At 36.6% G+C, this 26,528-nt stretch overlaps 2 protein-coding genes and 1 pseudogene across 2 annotated transcripts; 1 reads left to right on the plus strand and 2 right to left on the minus strand.

The window, feature by feature from the left end:
- Positions 1 to 1,310: 1,310 nt before the first annotated feature.
- Positions 1,311 to 3,167, minus strand: LOC110804741 (protein JINGUBANG-like). The gene has a single exon (XM_022010349.2). It carries the CDS (start codon positions 2,968 to 2,970, stop codon positions 1,642 to 1,644), a length of 1,329 nt encoding a protein of 442 aa, XP_021866041.1. The 5' UTR covers positions 2,971 to 3,167; the 3' UTR covers positions 1,311 to 1,641.
- A 4,692-nt stretch (positions 3,168 to 7,859) lies between these two features.
- Positions 7,860 to 14,486, minus strand: LOC110804737 (40S ribosomal protein S5-like; annotated as a pseudogene).
- Positions 14,487 to 21,488: 7,002 nt separating this feature from the next.
- On the plus strand, positions 21,489 to 24,072 carry LOC110804736 (protein MAINTENANCE OF MERISTEMS-like). The gene is made up of 2 exons (XM_056843760.1): positions 21,489 to 23,348; positions 23,448 to 24,072. Exons 1-2 carry the CDS (start codon positions 21,704 to 21,706, stop codon positions 23,450 to 23,452), a joined length of 1,650 nt encoding a protein of 549 aa, XP_056699738.1. The 5' UTR covers positions 21,489 to 21,703; the 3' UTR covers positions 23,453 to 24,072.
- The last annotated feature ends 2,456 nt before the right edge of the window (positions 24,073 to 26,528 follow it).

Consider the following 26,528-nt stretch of genomic DNA (forward strand, 5'->3'; position numbering starts at 1 on the left):
AAAATGCAAAGAGAAATGTGTGAACATGAGCTTTATGAGGAGTGTAGATAGTGTTGCAGAGAAGCATATTGAAACTATCCCATCTTGCGACAAAAGCATAAGCCTTGATAATATCTACGAGGGCACTCCAGACCAGATTACACAAAGGGTTTTTAATGAAGTAGCAATGGAAGAATCAGGGAAAGATGGGGATATAGATAAGAACGTTACTAATTGTGTAGGAACAAGTATTAACATCAAACATATAGAAGGTGCTCAGTCTGAAGATGAAATATTTACAGCTGATAACAAAGATGGAAGCGAGGAGAAACCAGAACAGAAGAAGTCTGGCCTTGTAGCTGATGATGTGGATGAACAAGAAAAGATAACTGAACACGTAAACATAGTATCAGGTAATGGTTCGCTTGGTGACCCAATGATCATCAATGATGATAACGGTGATAATGAAGCTGGTGACTTTGACCCTTCTGAGTTTGAAGCTAGGCTTAGTAAGCTTGAGAGAAGGATTTCTAGGATGCAAACGACTAAGTTAAAGTCCAAAGCCAAGTAGGACATTGCTTGGGTCATATTAGTCAACATAACCTATGAAGATGTTAGTATGAAAAATTGTAGTTTTAACTCTCTGTATCTGCAATTGTCAATCGACTTTTAGAAGCAAGTATTAAGTTTAAAGAACACCTTTTTTAGTAGTAGTTTTTATCACGGACCTATATATCAAGCTCTCATTGCTTTGAAATGAAATGCTCCTTTCCTTATTGGTATTTCTATTTTCCATGCCGTGTTGGTTCTCCTGTTTTGTAGCTCAATTTTCATATTTATATAATTATATATAGTTTGGCAGTCGTTTAAGTTTCAAATTGTTTGATTCTCCGGAAATTTTTGTTATTAGAAATCGATGTAGGGGTCAACTATTTTAGTTGGTAAAGTCTCGAGTAGGTAACTGTGACTTGGGATTGAATCCCGTCTACATCACCATCCTTTTCGGTAAGGCTAAATAAATGTGAAAATGTCATAATATTTGAGGGTTCATGATTTCATATTTCTACTTCTAATACTTATTCTAATTCTCTAAGCTCTCAATCTTCATTTCTTATCATGGTATCAGATTTTCAAGGTTTCTCTTTCAATTTTTTCTGAGATTACTCTCAGTTTCTTCTTGAACTTCTGTAATTTTCATTTTTATTTCTTGAGCTCCATTTTGGAATTCTTCGGTCTGATTGTAGCTCAATTGAGGCTAAAATCTCTTAAATTCTACATAAATTCTTCTTTCTAATTAAATTTGATCTACGAAATGGCGACAAATTTTCAACTCAAAATCTGCAGAATCAGAACATACTATTCGTGCAGTGATCCTCTTCCTACAATTAATAGAGCTTAGCACATAGTCAAACAAGTTGAAAGACAAAGACCACACAGTACATTTTAGTAGATGAATAAAATCAAATAACATATACCTACCACTCTACCAGAATGATAATTCCATAATCACAATTTCTTTTTTCTACCCTCCTCCCTCATACATACAAATTGTCAGGCAACCTTCTAAAAAAAAAAAGAAAAAAAAGAAACGATACAGATTATCAGGCAACCTGCTAGTTACTCGGGCGACTTTACCACAGCAGATCAATCAGATGACTGCAGTCACTGGTAACTACGGTCTGATCGCAATGATTCAGATGCAGAGTTAACCTCCATTACCTGTTGCTGCTGCATCATATGCATTGCCTCTTGATCTGCCACATTCCATACCTTGACAGACTTGTCCAGGCTTCCACTGTAAATAATGTACCGTTGACCTTTAGCTTCATTGTCATCCTCCACGGCCAAGCATTTAACCGGTCCACTGTGGCCTGTTAAAACAGACAGACATGTGTGGATCGTTCCATCCCTACGCCACACACAGATTGTCTTATCAGCTGAACCACTAAACACCAGCCGAGCTCGAGCAGCCAGGCATAGAACTGCCAACTTGTGACCCCTCAGAACTCCACCGTGTGCAAGATTCTTATCTCTCTCCCAGAAATTGACCATCCCATCGCTTGACCCGCAGTAGACAATAGACCCTGTTGGATCCACGGCGAGGGCAGTAACCGCACATTCCTGCTTCAGAAGTGTCTGCACGCAGAAGTGCTTTGTCACCTTCCCCTGCATTTCCCTCCTCCAAACCTTCACCGTCCCATCAGCAGACCCTGTGAAAACCATACCCTCTGAACCTGTCACCACCGAGTTCACCGCATCTTCATGGGCAGCTACAGACTCCAAGCATTTTGAGTCACAGATTCGCCAAACCTTGAACGTCCTATCCCATGATGATGAGTATAACAACCCTTGTTCGGCGTTCATGCTGAGGCTTGAAATGGCATCTGAATGCTTGATCCATAACGAACTACGATGCCTCTTCACCTCCACATAATTGCTTGGCTTTATAGAAGCCTTAAACAAATCCTTCAATGTTGGTAAAGACCCTGACCGTTTATGTATACTAGGGTTTTTAGGTGACACCTTCCATACCCTGATCTTACCATCCTGGTGACCGGTAAATATCTTACCACCTGCTATAACAATAGCCTTGACCAATCCAGAAGCAGACTTGAACCCAGAAAACTCCTTAAGATCTTTCCAAACACGAATATTCTTACTATCAGACCCTGTGTACAACAAATCCCCTTTGGTAGCCAAGGAGTAAATGTGACCTTCTTCTCGGACAAGAGATCCAACAAGCGAGCTAAGTTGACCAGAATCATCAGATTGTTGAGACCAAGGGGATTTCGCAAAAGGGGACACCTGATTCCAAGGGGACATCATCATAGGAGACATCTCTGCACTCATCTTTGGTACATCGTCTACAAAGGAATTACCTCCCATTGTTGAGAAGCTGCTCTGCCGAGCCAGATACTCGTTGCTATCCTCGCTTATTCGTGGTATGTTGGGATCCGAACGCACCACCATGTTTTGGGGATGATTATACATCCTTGTTTTTTCTGGTGATACAATTCCCCTTTCGATCTCCTCTCCCAAAAGATAAAACTAAATCAAATTACAAATTCTATCATCAAACAAAAAATAAATTTGAGAAATTGGATATTTTGTTTTAAAGAGAAATGGTAGGAGGAGAAACAAAGAGAGAAGGTAGGTGGTTATCAAGTTGTTAGGGATGATCAAGGGAAGAAAAGGCGGGAGAGAGAATTGCATAAATTTAGTAAAATTAAAATATTAATAACAGTTATTTAGTTCGTGACACGTAGGGAATTTTAAAATTAGTTATTAACTCAAATTTAATTTGCTAAAAAGACAGACAGATTCTCGAGTCCGTAAATTCAGGGAGACGCGTTTTTCAAATAAAATAAATAAATTTCCATAAATTATTTAGTACTCACTCCATAGATATTTTTTATGTGATTTTCCAAATGTTGGAAGGAATAATTTATAATTGAATGGACGTGCTTGTTTATTTGCACATCGCTTGTTCATGGAGTGTTAATATAAGGCGAAAAGTCTATTGAAAAATATTCGATTAACTTTTCTCTATCGATAAAACAAATTTTTTTTTTTTTGACATCGAAATATGGATAAAACCATATACGAAGTACTTCGTAGATATTAGAATATGCAACAACTCTCTGAAACAATCGAGTTCGAATAGCCTTTTATATCTATAATCCGTTGTAGATAGAAAATTATCGTTAAAATAAGTCAAATTTCAGTTAAAGCTTGATACGAGTGAGCTCTACACAAGTTCAGTTAGATATGAAACTAGTCTTATATGCACGCGATGCGTGCGGAGATATATAAAAAACAAAATTATATTATGTAAAAAATTGTTCAAAACCAATTGTTTGTTGGTTCAGTGACGATTGGGACTGAACTTGGTAAGGAGAACCCGTGTTCGATCCGCCGCAACAACAATTGGGAGGAGACTGGAACCTAACCACCCAGAACTCGCCCTAAATCCGGATTAGCCGTAAGGGTGAACCGGGTGCTAACACCAAAAAAAAATATTATTCGAAAACTTTTTCTATAGAAAAAGTATGACATCAAAATAATTGGGGGATGTATATTTTATTACGGAGTATATTTGTTTGATTAATTTTTAAAAAAAAATTCATATTAAATATGATTATTTGTGACAATATAAAAATGTGGCATAATAAAATACTTGAAATAAAAAAGTAAATTATGTAATTAATAAGGAGTACTCCGTATATTTGACCGTGATTAAGTACTTCGACCACTTGATTGTGACTTCCCTTTTTACTTTTGATTTTTTGTCTATTGTGATTAAATCTGATTGAATAACTATTTTTCTTTAATCCCTTTTTATTTTATTTTTCAATTAATGTTAGTATAATTTGTAAGTAGTATTAAATTTGATTGACTATTAGACTTTCTTAATTGGTAATTTGCATTAAATAATCAGTTTTTAAATTAATTAAATTCGATGTCATAAAACAATCAACTTTTTTAATTAATTACATTTAATATGAAGTTATGGAGGATAGTTTAGACTATTCTATAAGGGACACCAAAAGTGCATTTACAAAAATAACCTCAAGAGTTCCCTTATATAATAGTAGAGTAGCACTCCGTATTTAATTTTTATTAAATAATTCTTTTGTTATTATTTTCATTCTTATTATATGTACAAAATTTATATGTGACCGTCTTATGTATAAAACCAACGTTTTACCAAATAATTATACTTTATGATTAAATAGTTAAGCCTTGTGACCAAACAGTTTTGTTCAATAAGTATAATCAATCAAATAGTTATACATTCTAATCAAACAGTTATAGTAATAATTTGTCATTGTATAACTTTATTTTATAATGATTACTTAGCGCTCTTATATGTAAGACGGTCTCGTAAGAGTCCTACTCTATTATATTTGAATTTACCTGAACTTTTATGAATTTATCTCATATTAATCTATACTACATATAAAAGAGAATTGGAGGTTTGGGGCTAAAGGCTAAAGGAATAGTGTTGACTTTTGGAAAAATGACATCCTTGTCCTACTTTTCTTTTGCCTTTTCCACCTTTTAAAATACAATAATACTTCCTCCATTCTTATTTACATGATACAATTGGATTTATGACACTATTCACACAAGTTCCTTTGACTTCCTTTTGTGATTTATACTTAAGAAAAAATAGTCGTGTAGGGTCTTATTAGATTTGTTCCAATAAATATTTTTTAAATATTAACTTTTTATTATTTTTTCTTATCTATAATTGGACACATTAACGTTTGAAATCATGCATTGACAAGCGTGCCTAAATAATTGTGTCATTCAAAAAAGAACAGAGGAAGTATGTTATAATTGTATGTCAATGCCACGTGACAAAAAAAAATGGCCCACACTTGAGGATCAAATTATATCCAAGTTGCAAAGTTTCTCACTCCCTCATATTCTTTATCCACAAATTCTCATTTAAAGTTGATGTACAATAAATTGTACGACATATTAAAATTTAGCTCAAAATGTTTAAAAATTATCACGATAATGTAACAGCTATTTATTTGTTAGTGATAAATTTTGTCACTTTAATAGAAATTATCCCTTTAAAATCACTAATATTCCATAATGTATAAAGGTAATCATGTAACCCTTTAAATGTGTAGCATTTTTTCTGAATACAAAAGTTAATCTAACTACATAAAGTTATCAAAAATTAGGTAAAAGTTACTCTGAAATATAATAAATTTATTGTACGCCGGATGCGTGCAAAACTTTTGAACTTTTTTTTACTTTATGGTTTTCAATTTTTTCTTACCCAGATTAACACATCCTTAAAATTGAACTTTTTAATAGTTCATGACCATAAATAATTTTTTTGGTCTTAACAATGAACCTTTGAACAAACGATTACAATTCTAAAAGGCGGGCAATTGGATGATGTTCATCAACTTACTCGACCAATCTACAATTGACACGTGCACATGAATGAGACAAAAATAAACAACTTTTTGTGTCCCCCGTGTAAAAGACTAAAGTACCCCCACCGCTACTTTAAACCCCAGCCTCTGTTCCAAACCCTAAATAATTCGTCTCTTCCACCGCACACTCTAACTCTCTGTCTCCCTCCCCCTCTCTCAACTCCATCGTCTATCTCTATTCTTCCGATCGCTTCATTCTCTCCTCCGCCTCTCGTCGTCGCCATCATCATCACCATCATCGTCTGGTCTTCTCTATGTTCGTCCGCCGAAGTCGTTGAAAACGCCGGAAACGTCGAAAACTGCGACGGAGGAGGTAAAAAGTTGTGAGATTTCAATAATTTTGTTTAAATTTTCATTTTTTTCCAATTGATTCTGGAGATTTTGTTGATTTGATGTGGTTTTTCCAATTTTTGTTCAGCGACTGGCCTTCACACGACCCTCACAATTCAGCCAACTCCGCCCTTTTGATCTTGTAAATCCCTACGTAAGTTACCCGCTTCATCTTTGAATGTCGTCGTTTTTTATTGATTGTTCTTATTTTTGTTTCCAAATGGAGTTAATCTGATCTGGGTTTTGCTGTAATTTGATTATTGAGTGATGGGAATTTGCCTGATGTGGGATAATTGAAGTTATCGTGAATTTATTTCTTCAAATTCGTCTGGAATTTTACTGAATTTTAATGAAGTGAAGGTTTCGTACAAATGGATGACTCAATTTTTTGTGCAAATTTAGGAAATTCATGGGTAATCAAAATTATGTCTCATGATTATACTATGAAATCTGTCTCCTCAAATTCAATTAGATTAGTTCGTTTTAGTTAAGCGGAGGTTTTGAATTCGTCCACCCATTCTTTTACTTGAATTCGTCTATTTATTAATGGAATTATTGTTTGAGATTTAGATTCATCTACTGTATTCAAAATTCTTGAGAGTTAAAGATTTGATTGATTAGGCTACAGTTCTTAGTCTTTTGTTTTTAATCAATTGACTAGGGTTTCCGATAAATCTCAATTTTTTTCGTAAGGTTTTTGTAATTTTTTTTTTTGTTTTGAAATTTGACGTTTTTCCCGAAATTGTTTTAACTTTAGAACTGATGAATCTCGGGTATTTGGTTATATTAGTGAATTAAGCTTATATATATTTGCTTATATTATTGGATTTGCTTAAATTGATTTGATGTGTGTTGATATTGTAAAAAATTGGGAAGGTTTCAAGCAGATTGGTAACCTTGGGGCTGGATTTAAGAGACTAATGATTATAGGAGACATAGCGAGGAGAGTAAACCCGATGGTGGGATGAGTGTTTTGGTGAGTATGAAGTACTTAGTGAAGTGCTTGCACTGTCATTTTAGCTAAGCCTTAATTATTGTCCTTTATATGGTGTTGTTGCTTGACTATGGACTGTGGTTACCAGTTCTTCGTCTCTGGGGCGAGACAGACTGATAAAGCTCTCAGCTTCCATCGTAGGATTTCAGTTCTTGATCTTGAGTGCCTCTTTCAACTTTTTTGGCAGTTCTGGTTATTATGTAAGTCTGCTTAATTTGACTCATTGTGCATGCTTATGCCTACTGTCTAATCCTCAAGTCTGCTTAATTTTACTCATTGTGCATGCTTATGTCTACTGTCTAATCCTTGAATCTACAAACTTAAATTAATGCAGGTACACATTAATACAGCAGCTCCATATGTTCCAACTGTTTAAAGCTTTGAATAGTTGGGCTATCAAATAGCAGGAAATTTGGCAATTGATTGATTGATTGGCGTAATTGATTTTTGTATTGGGTCATTTTACCAGAGGTAGCCTGATTTTAGAAGTGTCGAATTTTTATTTACCTTTGGTTGTTTGTTTTCATGTCGGTTGTTCCACTATGATGTTTCTGCAATATTGCGTTTTGTTTTGGGGGAACTCAGAAATTCTTAATTGGAATCTTCTCGAATCTGCATACAGAGTACTAAGTACTCCCTCCGTATTTATTTAAGGGATACACTTGCCTTTTCCTGCCGTATTTATTTAAGAGTTACTTTTGCCATTTTTAGTAACTTATTAACCCCACCATCTAATTAAATGATACATCTAATTTACCCTATGACCCACCGTCATATTAAACAAATAATTTCATAAACCCACCTCATCTCCCACCCACCAAAATGACATGGTCCCCGCTTGTTTTATTATTAAAATATCTATCCAACCCCACTTGCTTTATTAATTTTTTTCATTCAATTTTTCTTCTTAATACCCGTGCCCGGCCAAGTGTATCTCTTAAATAAATACGGAGGGAGTATGTTTGAAATGGCGGCAGTGGCAACGGACAACTTTGCTTAATCATTCTCCTCAAGTTTATTTCTTGCAAACCAGTTTGACGATTAGGTATGTTTTACGCCATTAATTTTTGGATTAAGTTATGTTTGTCAGTGTTGGTATTCTGGGTTGTAATTTGATTGCAATTGAGAAAATTAGTTTTAATTTTGGAGCTCATTGATGCATTGTTTGTGTGCATAAAATCTCAAGTAAATTGGATTCTTGCATCCACTAATTATCGAGAGCTTGCTCTCTTTTTTTCTTTCACTATTATAGCACTTCCTGGAGGAGACATTTCAGTTACAGAGGTTTATAGTCACAACAGGACAGAAGCTGATGGAAGTACATTCCAAAATAGAGGTTGGTTTTGTTGCTGAGATCATGAATGAGCTTTACGGGCCATCTAATTTTGACATGAAACGATTTGGTGATACAATGCAATGCCTGTTTAAGGATGTACAAAGGGGTCTTGAAGTACGGGTTTCTCGGATTATTGGTGATCTTGAAAGTACATTGGCTTATGAGGGAATTCATTATCTGAAGTAGTGACTTCAGAAAACCTGAACAAAAACTCAAGGTTCTTTTTGATATTTTGTATATTCTGTGTTTCAGTCAATTGGTGCAAGAAATAGATGGATTAGATTCTCTAGTGACAACGTAAATAAACTCCAAAAATGGAGAAGAATCATGTTTGTTTGATACTGTTAAAGATCAGAACATTCCTTGCTTGAACTGATCTTGGATTTGTCAGTTGTATTAGTCAGATAATTCAGTAATACAGATGTGGTAGTTCACGAGTCCACATCTGCTTAATTTTAATGCCCGACTTTGAAAACCAAGGTTTTGTTCTGTTCACCTTATTTTATTCACATTACCCAAAATAAGGTGAACATAATTTTTCTGGGATTGTTTTTTTAAACTTTTTATACATGTTAAAGATTGAAAATGCGGTGTATGAGAATTTTTTATAAGTCTTATATGCACGCGATGCATATAATAATTTCACACGCATCGCATACATATAAGACTAGTCCCGTATATGGTAAACGGACTATATCATTGCTCCTGCGGCTCTCGAATATCAAATTTCTTAACCCAAACAGGCAACAACAACAAAATTAAAAATGTACATTAAAAAACAATAACTGTTATGAAAATAGAGGGAAGGGAGAGAGAGGAAGAGATAAACTTATACTTTTGTTCATAATTTATGAACAAAAACCTGTACCACATTAACCATCCATGTATCATTTTAATCAATATACCACTATTTTGTAAACTTAAAAGCTATCTCCCCCTTATCTTTGCATATATTCCATTCTTAACTGTTGTGGGAGCAATTTTGCCTACCCACAAAACATATCTCTTCATAATCTATTGACATTAAATATGAGAGATATTATTAGACTTTTATAATGACTAGTTATTTCCTCCATGAGAGGTGATCAACCAAACAACCGTAATGATTGTCCATAACCAATTTCTTTAAATTCATAAGCCAGATTATATAGTCATTGTATTATTATAGTTCTTGAACGAGTACGTTCTGGAATCTAGGAAAACAAACTCGCACAAATCCAATATCGACAATATGAATTATTTAGAGTAGCCGTAAGAAACCTATCAAATTTTGCCGCAAAGAAACAAATATCAAAAGATAATCTGTAACCGATAATACTGCATGTCCTGATGTCCTCATAGATGGTATCAACAAATAAAAGATAGAGAATTATAAAAACAAGAGAAAACTAAAAATTTATCCAGAATCAGACTTAAACTGGCGTACCATTGCTTGAAGTTTAATATTAATTGCTGTTTACTTTGATTGCGGCCAATCATTATCAATCATAGTGATAATGATCAAAATAAATAATTAGACAATTAAAGCATAAACTTACCATTACTTTGCTTGCGGCCAATCGTACTTTGCTTTTCCTTTTCATTTCAAAAGTAACCGCTATTATGTCATATTGTGCGGCTAAAACTGAAGTTTAATTACCAAACAAATAACACGGATCGAGTAATGGTAAGCGGTCGAAAATAACATCAACGAACAGTGGTAATGTTAATGAAACTACCATTAATTGTGTAAAATAATGCCATGCAAATTCCATGAAAACCGCAAAGATATGCATAATGATAACTAGCGACTCAAACATAAATCAATTACATAAACAAGTCGCATATATAATACTCACATCGAGTAATGGTAGTTTCCTTTGTCTCTCGTTCGTCATTCCCATTGTTTTCTTTCGTCGATTAGCGATGGTGCTGATAACGTGTTATGAAAATAGAGGGAAGGGAGAGAGAGGAAAAGATAAACCGGCGGTTATAATCTTATTTCACATTTACATCATATGTACACATACGTACATTATATAGGATAAGGATGCCGAGAATATAATGGGCATCCACAATACAATATATTTATAACAATAACATATTTGAGAAATGGAAATCTACTTGAAATTTTGTCAGTTACACTCCCAGGTCTCCCACGACCCACAGTACTGGTTTCTCCCCAAAATTTAACTTTTATAAAATTAGCAACAAAAACCCAAACACAAAACAAGAACATAATGTACGAAAAGAGAAGGGAAGAAGTAATTTGCTCAAAAGATGGAAAACCCACCATCAGAACTGCAAGATTTCTCACACCCAATGCTAAAAATTTCAACAATCTCTCTAAATTCCCAAACAAACCATTAGTTTCAGACATTTTCACCTACCAAAACCACAAAAAATGGCCACTAAATGTTCAATTCGCAGGTTGGAAAAACCCCCAGAAAAAATGGAGAAATTGGTTCAACAAATTACTCATAAATCATGCTACAACTTGGATTGAATCTGGTATTGTTGATGGAATTCAAGCTACTTTACATGAAGTCCCCTGTAACAAAGAGTTAGTTCTTGGGGTTTGTGAATTTTGGTGCCCCAGAACTAGCTCTTTCATATTTCCATGGGGTGAAGCCACAATTACCCTTGAAGATGTGATGATTCTTGGTGGTTTACCTGTAATTGGGGAGCCATTAAAGAGGCCAGTTGATGGAAATTTGGTGAAGTTTGAGGAAGAATTGAAAAGGGTAAAATGGGAAATTCCAAAGGGTGGTACTCATTCAGCTTGGATTGAGTATTTCATGGAGGAAGAAGAAGAGGGTGAGATTGATCATGAAGAGGGTGAGTTTGAACATGTTGCTTTTCTTTCTTTATGGCTTTCTAGGTTTGTTTTGCCTGATCTTAATGATGGTGTAATTGGTGATCATGTTTTCCCTATTGCAATTCATTTATCTCAAGGCACTCCAATTGCTCTTGCATCTGTTGTTCTTGCAAATTTATATCATGAATTGACATTAATGACACAAAATGCTATGGAACTTGCTCCGGATACAAAGTATTATGCTTCTGGTTTGTTTAAGATTGTTCAGCTTTGGGTTTATGAGAGATTCCCTGAGCTCGGATCGAATTTGGCAAAAGCTGTAAGGGTTGGGGATCCTAGGGTTGCTAGATGGGACAATGTGGTTTTTGAGGTTAGTCTTTCACATGTAAGATCAAGCCTTAAGGCGGGTGAGGGTTTTCTTTGGCGGCCATATGCTTGTGATTTGGAGAATTGGGATCATTTCCCATTTTATAAAGAGTCAGAACAGACCATCTCTAATTGTGCAGTTTTGGATGATTGTTCGTTGTCTTTTGCTCGGTTTTTGTGTTCATGTACGATATATGGACATACAGCCAATTGTAGGCAGAAGTATCAGCCACATAGGGTGGCAATGCAATTTGGGTATGATCAAGATATTCCAGGAGAAGCGATGGTTTCTGCTGCTGATTGGGATAAAGGAGGTGTGTACATACCAGCAAGAACCTTTGATCCTGGGGTGTCTAGAAGTTACTATAACTGGTGGAAGGACTCTATGTTACGTCGTGAAGAAGCAGTTGATGAATACTGGAGGAAGAAGAGGGGTAAACGGAATGGAGAAAGTTTGGTTGAGAGACAGGAAAGGGGAAGATTAAGTCCTGGTGGTATCAAATCAAAGGGTTCATATGATTCAAAACGGCTTATGCTAGAAACTTGTGTAAATGAGACTAGTAGAAAACATTGCTACATAGATTTGGATCATGTTCCATTGGCTTTGCGACTACGTTCTAATAAAAGAGCTTCTTGTAATGAAATGACAATCGGACAGACAACAGATGCTGTAAAGTCTCCTCAGATGAAGTTTACTGCAGGATCTCCTGACCCAAATGGTGGAAAAGGGCATCTCCCTTGTTGTGATTCTGTTGATATAGATCACATACCATTAGCTTTAAGAATTGGATCAATTGCACGGAGTAAAGAACCTCTGAACCCATTAGAAAGTTATGCATCCACTGAAGAATTTGCCTCCCGTGGATCAGACGCTGATAGTCAGATTACCAGGAAAAGTAGTACCTTGGGAAAGACTGATAGAGAGGTTGAGGATAATGCGGTTGGAATGTCACCATCAGAAATATTAGCTAGGGTGGCACAGCTTGAAAGAGCTGTTGCTGCTCTAGGAGCAGCCAAGTCAAATGAAGAATAGTTTAAAGATGGATAAATTCTCAATCTTAGGCTAACAATACTTCATTGTTTGTTAGAATACAATTAAAACAATGGACCGTGTATGGAAATGGATCTCAAGTCCTTCTAGTTTCCATTTTGAACTAGGAGGAATTAAGTAATTAATGGACAGGGTTTCAGAATCTGTCAACGTTATCCACAGAAGTTGCTAGACCAACTGTAATGCTCTCTTTGGATATGTTGTTCTCCTTAGATTTGAGCAATATGGATAGTAGATGTACTTAACAAGATCCTCACCAGGTTGGATCTGAACATCAAAAAACTTGAACGTTCCAATTGAGATTATATGCATAATATTTACGGTTTTTTCATGAAATGCCCATGAGGTTTGCAATAATGCATCAAATACCCTCGCGTCTTTCGAATCACATAATATACCCCTATTTTTGCCTAAGTTTGCACCAAATGCCCCTAAACCGACCTTCCGTTAGTCCTCCGTTAAGTCATGTTTATAATTCACAAAATGCCCCTATTTTTAAACTTATTGCACAACATACACCTATTTGTAAACAAAGTTGTACCAAATACCCAAATTGCTTTTAAATTGCAGAATTTGAATCTAACGGCTACTTTTATTAAACCTAGGGATCAAAATATAGCCGATATGTTCTTGCTGCTTATAGAAAATCTAGAACAACTTTGATTCTTATAGGAAATCCATATAATCCAAAATTCAAGAAACAAGTGACTCTGGACATCTTTCAAACAATGAAGGCAATATGTACGTTTTACGAATCATACTCCGTAGTTATCTCTGTGACAATTAAAGTTCTTCAAACCATGACCAAAATATGTACCACCCGTGTACATTTTAAGTTTTTAACAATCAAATCATGAGCATATCAAAAATTAAATAGCCAACCTACACATCATCAAATGTATATTGTTGGTTCTTAAAAGTATTATTAAATCAAGCAGATAAGCTACACATGAAATCAAGTAACAACTCATAAATGGTGGTTACAAGAAGAGTGAATTGTTGGATGAACCCTTGGCAGCATTAATGAGTTCATCAGCAAGCTAGGCAAGTTCATCAGCGAGCTAGGCACTCGGCAATGGTCTTAATGTTCCTGAAAGCACTCTCACGAGCTCCAGTTGTCAGAAGATAGATTGCCTGATTAACACGCCTAAGTGGTGAGATATCAACAGCTTGACGCCTCACAGAACCAACAGAACCAATTCTGGTAGCATCTTCTTTTGGTCCACTGCATAACACAATATGGTTCAAGAAAACATTAGTGTTGCAAAAATGCATTTGTATTGCAAACTTGTGAACCAATACCTATCATTTCTTTCCTCGTTCTATACATGATAATTGGGTGCAAAGCCTCAACAGAAAGAACATAAAGAAGACACCAAAGGGGAAGGGTTTTGGGTACATGTTGATGATGGCATCAACAACAACTTGGATGGGGTTCAAGTCAGCCAAAAGGTGGATAATTTCCATGACATGCTTCACAATGCGAACAGCCATAAGCTTCTTTCCATTGTTGCGTCCGTGCATCATAAGAGAGTTGGTCAACCTCTCAACAATAGGGCACTGAGCCTTCCTGAAACGCTTCATTAGATAACTTCCAGCATTGTGAGGCACATATGTGGCGTGCTTAACAGCATCACTCCAATGTAATCAGCCAAAGCCAAAGCCAAAGCCATGTCATGAACCTACATATCAAATGCCTATAAATCTATAATAAGACAACTGTATATGACTGGACTTTTCTTTTTCTTTTTTTGGAAGGGCGGTTTTTATTTTGCTGTTGTGAAGACAATCATACAGGTACAAGTTCCATCCGTCCACATTCAGCTATAAAATTGCACAAATTGGAGTCTCAAACAATACCAAAAACAAGTCCAAAGTGTTGCAGCAGCATACATACACATATACAATAACACTCTACCAGAGAACACCACCACAAAATCTATGAAATTAAGAAAAACTATACATAGATAGACAAGAGATATTACCAAGCTAGACTTGAATTTCCCGACGAGCTCATTGTTCCTCCATGCGCTAAAAATCTCATAAGGCGATTTCTTCACCTCAAAATCTTTTATTTTAGTCTTCTTCTCCCTCTGCCTTCCAATCCCACCTAAAATATGTAAACCTTATACTGTCATGGATATGGTCATATGGCTGATTCAAGGGATTAGATGGCGAATTTAACCAAATTCAAACAAACAATTATATTTTTTCAAAATTCAATTACGATTTTATTTGTTTTCATTATTTACAGTTCAATTTCTCGTGATTCATAAACTATTCAATTCCGGTGCGATCCGGGTTTTTTTGTCTTTACAATTCAATAAATAAATAAAACGAATTTATTTGAAACTACAACTCTCTATACAGTTTTGCTAATTCATGCTATCAAAAACAAATTAGTTTGATTTTCAGCCCAAAAAAACATGAAATTATACTGGGATTGAAGATAACGTCCTCTGCCTCAAACAGTTCTGAGGTGAATTGCCGACTGAGGAATGGGATGTCTTGCTCCAAACAACGAACCAAAGAATCGCAACCAAACCACCGACTACCCTCCGATCAAAATCCGGTCAATCCTTCGATCAAAACGCCGAAGAACGCCCAAAAAAATTCGGCGACCTTTTGCAATTTGATGGCCATCGAACCGTAATACTTCAAAATCGTGAGTTAGGCTCGCCGGAGACCAGAGATCGAAGATCGACCTCCGTCGACGACCAGAGAGTGGAGATAGAGTGGAGATCGACCGCAGCCAGCGACTAGAGAGCAGGAGGTAGAACAGGGGAGAGGAGAGAGAAAGAGAATAAGTTAAGATTTTTTTTTTTTTAAATTTATCTCGAATAACATGTATTAAGGGTAAAATGGTAAACTGCAGCTAACGGAGGACTAACGTCCGTTAACTCCAAGTGCATTTCATGAACAGTACGGAAAAATAGGGGTATATTATGTGATTCAAAAGACGCGAGGGTATTTGGTGCATTTTTGCAAACCTCGAGGGCATTTCATGAAAAAACCGTAATATTTATTAACTTTGTATTGGGCCCGGAACGTCTAACTTGTTAGGCCGTATGTCATCTTTCTCTCACATTAATCGCTAATGGCTGTACCCGGGTACAACCAGCTCTGGCTGTACCCCCAAAAACGACGCGTTCATATTGTTTGTTCATTCTTGTCGACTGTTTGTTCTTTTTTATTGTACTGTTTGTTCTTTCTATTGTACTGTTTGTTCTTTCTTGTTGTACTGTTTGTTCTTTCATGTTGTTTTTTAAATTCATCATCAAATTTTCATAATTGTTGTATTTTTTGTTCTTTCTTCTGGAATTTTATGGTTTTTTTTATATTGTTTGTTCTTTCTTGTTTATTTATTTGTTTATAATAATCATATGGTTAATGTTCATAATTAAACTCTTCATTAATCTTTTATTCTTTCTTTTTGTATTGTTTGTTCTTTCTTGTTGTACTGTTTGTTCTTTCTTGTTGTTTTTTAAATTCATTCACCAAACTTATTGTTGTATTGCTTGTTCTTTCATGTTGGCTTTAAAATTCATCATAAAATTGTTCATAATTGTTGTATTGTTTGTTCTTTTTTCTGGAATTTTATGTTCTTTTTTATATTGTTTGTTCTTTTTTGTTGAATTATTTGTTCTTTCTTGTTTATTTGTTTGTTCATAATAATTATTTGCTTTATTGTTTGTTCTTTCTTGTTGTATTGTTTGCTCTTTCATGTTGGCTTTAAAATTCATCATAAAACTGTTCATAATTGTTGTATTGTTTGTACTTTTTTCTGGAATTTTATGTTCTTTTTTATATTGTTTGTTCTTTTTTGTTGAATTATTTGTTCTTTCTTATTTATTTGTTTGTTCACAGTAAATATATGGTTAATGTTCATAATGAAATTGTTCACTTCATTGATCTTTTATGTTTTTACAAGCGCCTATATTGTTTATTTTCAAATAAATAAATAAATGTTCATTTCCAAAATAGTAAATGTTCATTCCAAATAAATAAATAAATAAATGTTCATTTCCGAAATAGTAAATGTTCATTTTTATGTTTTTACAAGCGCCTATATTGTTTATTTCCAAATAAATAAATAAATGTTCATTTCCAAAATAGTAAATGTTCATTCCAAATAAATAAATAAATGTTCATTTCCGAAATAGTAAATGTTCATTTTTGTACCAGTATATTAATGTTCATTTTAAACAACACAAAATGACATCGTTTTGGATGGGGTACATCCAGCTTTGGCTGTACCCGGTTATAGCCAAAAATTTGGGCTCTCACATTATTATGATCTTGTCTGGTTTAATTTGGACCTAGTCCGCACATATTATTTTTTGAGCACCTTTCCAAAGACCTCATGTTAATAAAGTTAGGTGGATACTTTACAAGCAATGCAACTCTTCTTTATTCTCTCCACGTGGAATTTGGGTTGTCACCCTAACACTTTGTATGGTATTAATTAAACTATTGCCGGGGGAAGGGAATAGTGTTGAAAACTGTTGAGTTATCCATATGAGATAGAGTTATGTTATATGATATGAGATAAAAGTCTATAAAACTTAGGGGGCGTTTGGTTCACACGAGGTAAAGGGAATGGAATCAACAAAGGGAAAGAAAGAGAATGGGAATAAAACCCTTTGATTTAAAATATTGTTTGGTTATCATTTTGTTTGATTCCACCCCTTGAAACAGCCACCGCCTTCTTCTTCTCCCTTACAGCAGTCGTCGCCGCCTTCTTCTCCCTTCCAGCCTTCTTCTTCTTCTTCTCGTCGCCGCCTTCTTCTTCTCCCTTGCAGTCGTCGTCTCCTTCTTCACCTAGCAGCGCCGGCGTGTTCTTCACCCTCGCGCGGCCTTCTTCTCCTTCGTGCGGCCGTCTTCTTCTTTGCGGCGCCTTCTTCTCCCTCTTTGGTGGTCGATTTGTGGCGGTCGGTGGTGTTAGGAGGGATTTTGGGGGTGATCTCTAGGTAGTTGCGTGGTGGTTGCGTGGTGGTTGTGAGGTGGAGGGAGACGAAGGTGGCGGTGCGGCGAGGGAGAAGGTGTGGGGGTGGGTCGACAGTGAAGGTGGTTCAGGTGGTGGTGGTGGTGTTATAATGTTGGTCAATGGTGGTCAATGACTTTGGGTGGTGTGGGAGGAAAGGGAATGGAAATACCTTGGGGGGGTAGGGTTTCAATGTAGAGGGTTTTTGGGGTAAGTGAATCAGAAAAAGGGGTAAAGGGAATGACAAAAAATGCTTAACAAACAACAACAAAGGGAATCATACTAGTTGATTCTCATTCCCTTTGTTGAAGACCCCAACCAAACGGCCCCTTAGGACTCCTACAAAGTATAGGAAATCTACTTTGTAATATAAATAGATGTGTATTCACCGCATCAACGATTAGTCACACTAGTGCAGGTAACTCCCGCACACGAACAATACGGATTACAGGTATACTCCTGCATGTAAAGATGGCTGTGGGCCGGGCCGGCCCGAAGCCCGACCCGACCCGGCACGAAAAAGCACGGCCCAGCACGAGCACGCAAAAAACACGGCCCGACACGGGCACGAAGTCGTGGGTCGTGGGCCGGGCCTGGGCCTTACTTTTTTGAAAAAAGCACGACAAGGCACGGCACGACTCGACCCGACACGACAAAGCACGTTAAATTTAGTCAAATTAGCCTTAGGCACGCGGGCCGGCCCGGCACGGCACGAAAGCACGTGGGCTTGGGCCGGGCCTGGGCCTTATTTTTAACTTTTCGGCCCGGCACGACACGACACGAAACAACGTGGCCCTGACGTGGGCCCGACACGTTTAGGCCCACGGTCCGTGGGCTCGGCACGAAGCACGGCCCGGCCCACATCCATCTTTACCTGCATGCGCACCGAAACCAAGTAATAAAACCATGTAGTCTCCATAAGCAATGACAAACGAGGAGTACGCCAAGAGCTAGAACCGGCCACGTGAAAGAGACCACGAACAAGCCATACCGCAGCAAGAGAGCCACCAGACCGACAACAACAACTAATTGTGGAAGTGTAGGATCAATCCAAAATTATGGATAACACCATGTTAAACTACAAAGAATAATATTGATTGATGATAATATAACTGAACAACTTGATAATAACTTGGTTACATCATAGGTTTATATAGAAAACCATAACATAACTATAATAGGTCAGGATTTTTATTAGGATTTTAAACTAATACAACTCTAGTTTTTTAAACATACTAGAACCCTAGGTTAACTCTAACAAAGACCATTAGTCCATGCCTACATGAGCTATACGATACTTACTGAGATTTATTATCTAATCAATGCAATTGGAAATGTAAACAAGATCCTTAAAGATCATTATACACTCCGGAATTAGTTAACAGATTATTGCATTGGAAACTAAAATTTCATTAATTAATGCTAGATGAGTACCGGGTAGGTACTACGTACAGAAAACTTGTATAATATGGAGTATTAAAATCAAAATACGGAGGTAAAATCTTCTCGTAATCATTACCCACATATGATGCAATACTCGATGTTTATTTAGTTTAAATGAAAATAAATTCGTTTGAGTTATACGGAGTACTTCATATGTTTTTATTTACACGACCTAATTAGGTTTTTAGCACTATTCATCAAAGTTCATTTGACTTACTTTTGTGATTTACTCCCTCCGTCTTACTCCCTCCGTCCCATAATATAGTGCCCGTTTGACCAAAATCACGGTTATTAAGGTAAAGTATAACATTGATAATAAAAACAATAATTATTTGTTCTTTCAAGATAAAGTACATGTTAGTTGGCTTTTATGGAAAGAGAAATTAGAGATTAAAGGTGTGTACATAATAAATAGGCCTAAAAAAGACAAAAATCAAGCACATGGGTTGAATAAAAGTCAAAAAATACAATTTTCAAAGTAAAAATTAATGGTTTAAAATAGAAATAGACACATCATTTAGGGACACCATTTTAGGAAAACAGGCACTATATTATGGGACGGAGGGAGTATAATATAGTGCCTATTTTTTAAAATGGTGTCCCTAAATGATGTGCCTATTTATATTTAAAATCATTAATTTTTACCCAAAATACCCTCATGCACTAATTGTAAATCTAATATTGTCCTAAACAATTCAGAATTTTTATTTTGAAAATTGTACTTTTTGGCTTTTAATCAACCCATGTGCTTGATTTTTGTCTTTTTGATGTCCATTTATTATGTGCACACCTTTAATCTCTAATTTCTCTCTCCACAAAAGCCACATAACATGTACTTTATCTTGAAAGTATAAATAATTATTGTTTTATTATCAATGTTATCATTTACCTTAATAATCGTGATTTTGGTCAAACGAACACTATATTATGGGACGGAGGGAGTATACTTTTGAAAAAATTTAACCGTGTGGAGTCTTATTAGATTCGTCTCAATATTAATATTTGAAATCGTCCATTCACAAACGTGCCTAAATAATTGTGACATTAATAAAAACAGAGAAAGTATTAAGTTACTTTTTGTAGAATTATTTAATTGATGTCAAAGTACTTTGAAATTCTTATTTATTCTTACCGGCCAATCAGGTCTAAGGGTAGTTTATTTTTTATTTTTCTTTTGAAGGTAGGGTAGTTTAATTTAATTCCCATATTTTTTAAGAAGATCTAATTCCAATGATTTTATATAGATTTTTTGTCATTTAACATGCACCTTAAGAAAATCAGTTTTTGTAATTTAACATCTTAATTTTTTTTTTAATTGTTTTAAACACTTTAGGAAACAAAAGAATGAAATTATAACTTTTTAGAGAGCATTTAGAGCGCCACGTAAGATTTTCACGTCATCCTATATATAACTACTCCCTCCGTCCCATAATATAGTGCCGGTTTGACCAAAATCACGGTTATTAAAATAAAAGGATAACATTAATAATAAAACAATAATTATTTGTACTTTCAAGAAAAAATACATGTTAGGTGACTTTTATGGAGAGAGAAATTAGATATTAAAGGTGTGTACATAATAAATGAGCCTAAAAAAGACAAAAATCAAGCATATGGGTTGAATAAAAGTAAAAAAGTACACTTTTCAAAGTAAAAATTCTAACCTTTTTAGGACAATATTGGAATTACAATTAGTGTATGAGGGTATTATGGGTAAAAATTAATGGTTTAAAATAGAAATAGGCACATCATTTAGAGACACAATTTTAGGAAAACAGGCACTATATTATGGGACGGAGGGAGTATTATTTATTTCAGATTTATTGAAATAAAAATAGATAAAGAGATTAATAGATAAATAAATACTTAGTAATGTTAATAGGAGTCATAGTCAACTACTGGTAAAAAAAAAAAAAAAAAAAACAAGAAAGAAACGAATTTTGTTAGAAGTCCAAATAGATAAATAAATACTTATTACTCCGTAAAAGATAATATGAGAAATTTTTTACTAGGAGTCAACTACCATGCTCATTGCTCTATATAATGCAGCTACATTATCACACAAAAAACAATCTCATTAACGAAGGGCTATCATGAAGGACTCAAATCAAAATCCCGCCCCCTTTCATAACGTATTTGCGACGGAACCACGTCGTAATTGTTCTTTTAATTTATTGATCCGTATATGACACGGGCTTAATTATAGTAAATTTTAATAGCCCACCTCAACCCCACGTCTCTAGTCTCCACCCCACTAACAAGTAACAGAGTTACAGAGCTCGATTACTCCGTACATGAGAACGCGTTGTGGAAATTCAACTTTCGAGAAACTTGTCTTGCAATTTTCGCAAGAATTCGAAAAGACCTTTTTCAATCCAAAAACAACTTGTCAAATCAATCGGGAACGAGTTTAATTTAAAAAACAATCCCAATTTGGCGCTATTTTACTCATTCCTCTATTAAATGCCGAAAAACCCACTAAAATTCCCACACATTTCATCATCAATGGCGAATCAATTCATACCCCAGACCCTAAAACCATGTCAAAAACCCAATAATTTGATAAAACCCCCTCTTTTATCTGACATTTTTGGGCAAAAAAACCTTAAAAAATGGCCGATTAAGGTGAAATTCCCAGGTTGGAGAAAGCCCCATCAAAATTGGGCTATTTGGGTTGAGAAAGTAAGCCTCAAATTCGCCAAAAGCTGGGAATTATCAGGTATTTGTGATGGAATTCTTTCTTCTCTACATGAAATTAAACCTAACCCAGAAATTGTTCTTGCTTTATCTGAATATTGGTGTTCTGCAACCAATACTTTCCATTTCCCATGGGGAGAAGCCACCATTACCTTGGAAGATGTAAATGTTTTATTTGGGTTGCCTGTTTTAGGAGAAGCTGTGAATGTTTCTGCTGTTGATACTTCACATAAGAATTTGGAATCGAAATTACAAAGAATAAAAAATTCTCTGTCGATTAGTACAAATGAGAGTAATGGTTGGATTAAGTATTTTAATGATGAGAATGATGAGATAGAGCATGTGGGGTTTTTGGCATTTTGGCTTTCGATGTTCGTCTTTCCGGACCTTGATGACAGAATAGTAGGATCACATGGTTTCTCTGTTGCTGTTCGTCTTGCTAGAGGGGCAAAGATTGCTCTTGCTCCGGCTGTTCTTGCTTGTTTGTATCGGAATTTGACATTTCTTACTCAGCATGCTGCTGATTTTGATTCTGCTAAGAAGCAGATTTCTGTCCCTGGTCCATTTCAAATTTTGCAACTTTGGGCTTTAGAGCGGTTTCCCTTGTTAGGGTCGAAATTAGCAAAGCCTTTGAGTTTAGGGCAACCTAGAATTGGTAGGTGGGATAAGGTGAGTTTTAAGGCCAGTTTAGTTGATGTAAGAAAAGCATTGAGATCATCCGGTGAGTGTTTTTGTTGGCGGCCTTACGCTTTGGACTTGAAGAATTGGCGGCATAGATATTTCAACCTTGATGTTGACAAGTTATTGTCTGATTTTTCGGGTGATGATGATGAATTGAAATCATTTCGTGTGTGTTTGCAGCCTACAGAGTTGATTGGGATGGATTGTACGGCAACTTATGAGCCTCAAAGGGTTATGATGCAGTTTGTATGTGGTCAAAAGGTTCATGCAGAAACTGAATTTTCTATCCCTTTAGAATCAGGAAAGGTCAGATTGCGATTGCTTGAAGCCCGAAAACCATCTGAAGAGGTTGATAACACATTGCAGGAGAGTGCTCATGGAAATGCTATTATAGAAGGCCTTGAGCCGGAGTGCAAGGATGATGATCATAAGAAGCTGATACCAGCAAGCAACATTATAAAAACAGAATTAAATACTGATGTTACTCCTGAAAGAGAAATCCTTAATGTTTCGGCTAGTGACAATGTTACTAGGGATGAAGAACAAAGTTCGGAAGGCCTGGTGGTTATGGACTCAGATGATAAGATGGCTGATAAAATGGAGTGCAAAGATGTTATGCGGTCAAGGAGTAGAACAATGAAGTCGAAAACAAGGGTTGGGGATTCAGCTGATTATCCCTTGCTCCTCGATGAATACTCAAGCAAGCCTGTAAAAAAGGTTAAAAAGTCAGGTATTTCTTTTGGGAATCCAATTGATGTTGAGAATTATTGGCTGTGTTGACACCGGTTGTAAATTCTGATTTGTCACTGGCTTTTCTCTGGTTTTGTAGCATGAAAATGCATGAAGTTATATTTTTTGGTAAATCAATGCATGAAGCTGATATTTGCAGTTCTGCAAAATCAAATGAGGAATAATTTCTGAGGTTATCTGTTCAAGTATTCTTCCTTTCTTTTTAGTTCCTGAACAATTAGGCAACGGCTTTTACAAAATGCAACATTACACAACTATTAGAACGGCATACACATCCGGCCCTCACCGTGACAAGTACAGTCCCCGGAAAGAATCCATACAGAGTTGATTGTATCCAATCCCCCATCATTCTTGGTCATCTGAGGGTTCGCCTCAAGTCATTGTTGTCCTGTTAAAGTTTAAACTGAGGTGACATTTTCTAATTTGCTTTTCTGGCTCTTATTGCTGCGGATATTGCCTTCAAATACTGATCAGCCTTGCTTATTAATACTCCAAATAGCAAAAAACTTTATGCAGCTAGTAATTTTACCTTGATTTGGGCACTAATTTCACGGTTATTAGTCTAGATGCAACTTACCTCTCTTAAGCACTCAGCTACTACAGTAATCAGAATTTAGCAGTTCAAGAGAGTGTACCATATACTTCCTCGGTTCTAATTTACATGACACAATTGGGTTTATGACATTATTCACACAAGCTCCTTTGACTTTATTTTGTGATTTATTTTTAAGAAAAAGAGGTCTTATTAGATTCGTCTCAATAAATATTTTTTAAGTATCAACTTTTTTATTTTATTTTTTTATCCATAGTTAGAGATATCAATGTTTGAAATCATGCATTGACAAACGTGCCTAAATAATTGTGTCATTTAAAAAAGAACAGAGGAAGTATATACTACTCTCTCCGTCCCAGATTAGTTGTTACACTTTCCTTTTTCGTCCGTCCCAGATTAGTTGTTACACTTCTAAATTAGGAATGACCCTACAATTATTATATTGTCTCTCTCTTCCCACTAAATTCTTTTTTGTCCCCACATCCTCTCTCATCCAATTTAAAAAATACCCCACTAACTCCTATCACATCTACTTTTTCAATAAAATAACAATTGATAACCAAACAACCTCTTATCATCTAAAACTTTGTGCAAAGATAAGTGTAACAACTAATATGGGACGGAGGGAGTAACACACTTTATATATTATTATTATTATTATTATTATTATTATTATTATTATTATTTATTTTTACTTTATTATTATTATTATTATTATTATTATTATTATTATTATTATTATTATTATAGGAAAACACCAAAACGTTACAAGCTTAACAAGCTACAAAGAACAAGTGAACTACAAGAAGTTGGAGGGGAGCCGAGATACAATCTGGGCCCCCACTCCTCTAGCTATGGCGAACCCGATCCTGCTGAAAATGTGGGCAGCTGCCCGCGCCCCAATGTCCTGAGCCCTGGAGTACGTCTGGACCCGCTTCAGCAAAGAAACAGCCCCTTTCTCTAATTCCCCAAAAGAAGAGAAGGAAAAAGGAAAGAAACCGTAACCCAAAGCCCTACAACGTGCCGCATACTTATCCTGCTTCCGTTGCGCTGCAACCGCCACAACCCGACCCGGAACGAAGCCTGACAACCCCGATTGCGTCATAGGGGAAGACCCAGTCAAGTCAACACACACATCTAGACCGCCATCCCATGAGTAAAGCAAAATATCTGCAGGACGAAGAGCTCCATCACTCTCACTAGTCAGCCCAACATCAACCTCCTTGCGAGCAGAAATCCCCGACCGATAGCAAATATCCAAAAGGGTATCACGAACAACATTATGTCGATGTTTGATACCCACAATCCCAGCACAAGACACGGCATGATCCCCATAAATGTCCCCGTCGAAAACCCGAGAGCAAGCAGAACACGGCGTCGAATCAGAGAACAACGGAATACCCAACCGATAGCAAAGAACCGAACGATAAGTCTTACCGTTCATAGTCTGGCCTAAACCCGAGATGGGGACTGCCCGCAACCAAGCCGAGGAGTGATCCCCCTGCTGCGATTTCCATAGGGCAACAAGACGTGAAGATAAGGAGTAGGCGGATTCCGCATCAGCAGTAACCTTCGTGAAATATATGTCTGCCAATTTCTTCATGAGTGTGGGGGCAGCGATCTCACTAGGGCTACGCATAAGGTCGGACTCCACGGTCCTATTGAAAAGACCAAGAGCATCATCAAAGGCCGGTCCCGGTCCATCAACACCTGAAAGCCGAAGAAGCGAATCCTGTAAAGCAGAAGACTGCAAACGGGATGCAAGAAAAGCATAATGCCGAACATCACCAGCTGAATAAACACCCAATCCTCCATAAGAATAAGGCAAGGTGGCAAGGCGCCATTGCCAGTCACCGAACCCAGGCCACGAAGCAGTCAGGATGCGCTCTAAAGAAGCCCGCAGAGCCACATCAAAAGATAATTGGGCCGCTTCGAAAAGATGAGGCGGACAAGTGCGCATAGCAAAGTAGAGTTTAGAAACTCCAGTACACGCACGAAGAAGCAACAACTCACACTGGGGATCATTAAGCTTGGCTACAGCATCCATCAACACAACAGTCTTCGACACACGCTGCGAAACCAACTCCTTGCAAAAAGAAGAATCCGTACTGACTGGGCCACCAAGCAACTTAACACCGAGCGCAGGACGAGCAATATCCGTAGGAAAGACACCCTCCAGACGACTGCGTGGGTCCTCCGAAGGCCAGAAAACCTCCGTCTTCTCAACATTAACGTGGAGACCTAAATGAGGACCCTCCTCCAAAATCAACTCCAAGACCTGCCCAACCACCAAAGTGTCACCAACGATAGTGCCATCGTCCAAGTACCAAGCCTGAAGAGATAGATCAAATGAGTCTCTGATGCGACACACCAATGGATGTAGAACCAAAGAAAAAAGCAAAGGGCCGAGAGGATCCCCTTGCTGCACACCCTGACAAGACCACAAGGTATGCTCCCCATAATACAGCCGCGCTGGAGAAGAGTAGCAGAATTCAACCCAACGCGAAAGAGCAGGACAATGAAGCCGAACCTCACGCAACAAAGCCGATCGATCAACTAAATTGAACGCATTCTGAAAATCCACAAATAACATAGAGAGGCCAACAT

Source organism: Spinacia oleracea, chromosome 4 (genome assembly GCF_020520425.1).
Source record: "Spinacia oleracea cultivar Varoflay chromosome 4, BTI_SOV_V1, whole genome shotgun sequence".
Classification (NCBI taxonomy): Eukaryota; Viridiplantae; Streptophyta; class Magnoliopsida; order Caryophyllales; family Amaranthaceae; genus Spinacia; species Spinacia oleracea.

Excerpts from the sequence above, each read along its gene's own strand:
- LOC110804741 (XM_022010349.2), bottom strand. The coding sequence starts at position 2,970 with ATGTATAATCATCCCCAAAACATGGTGGTGCGTTCGGATCCCAACATA.
- LOC110804736 (XM_056843760.1), top strand. The coding sequence starts at position 21,704 with ATGCCGAAAAACCCACTAAAATTCCCACACATTTCATCATCAATGGCG.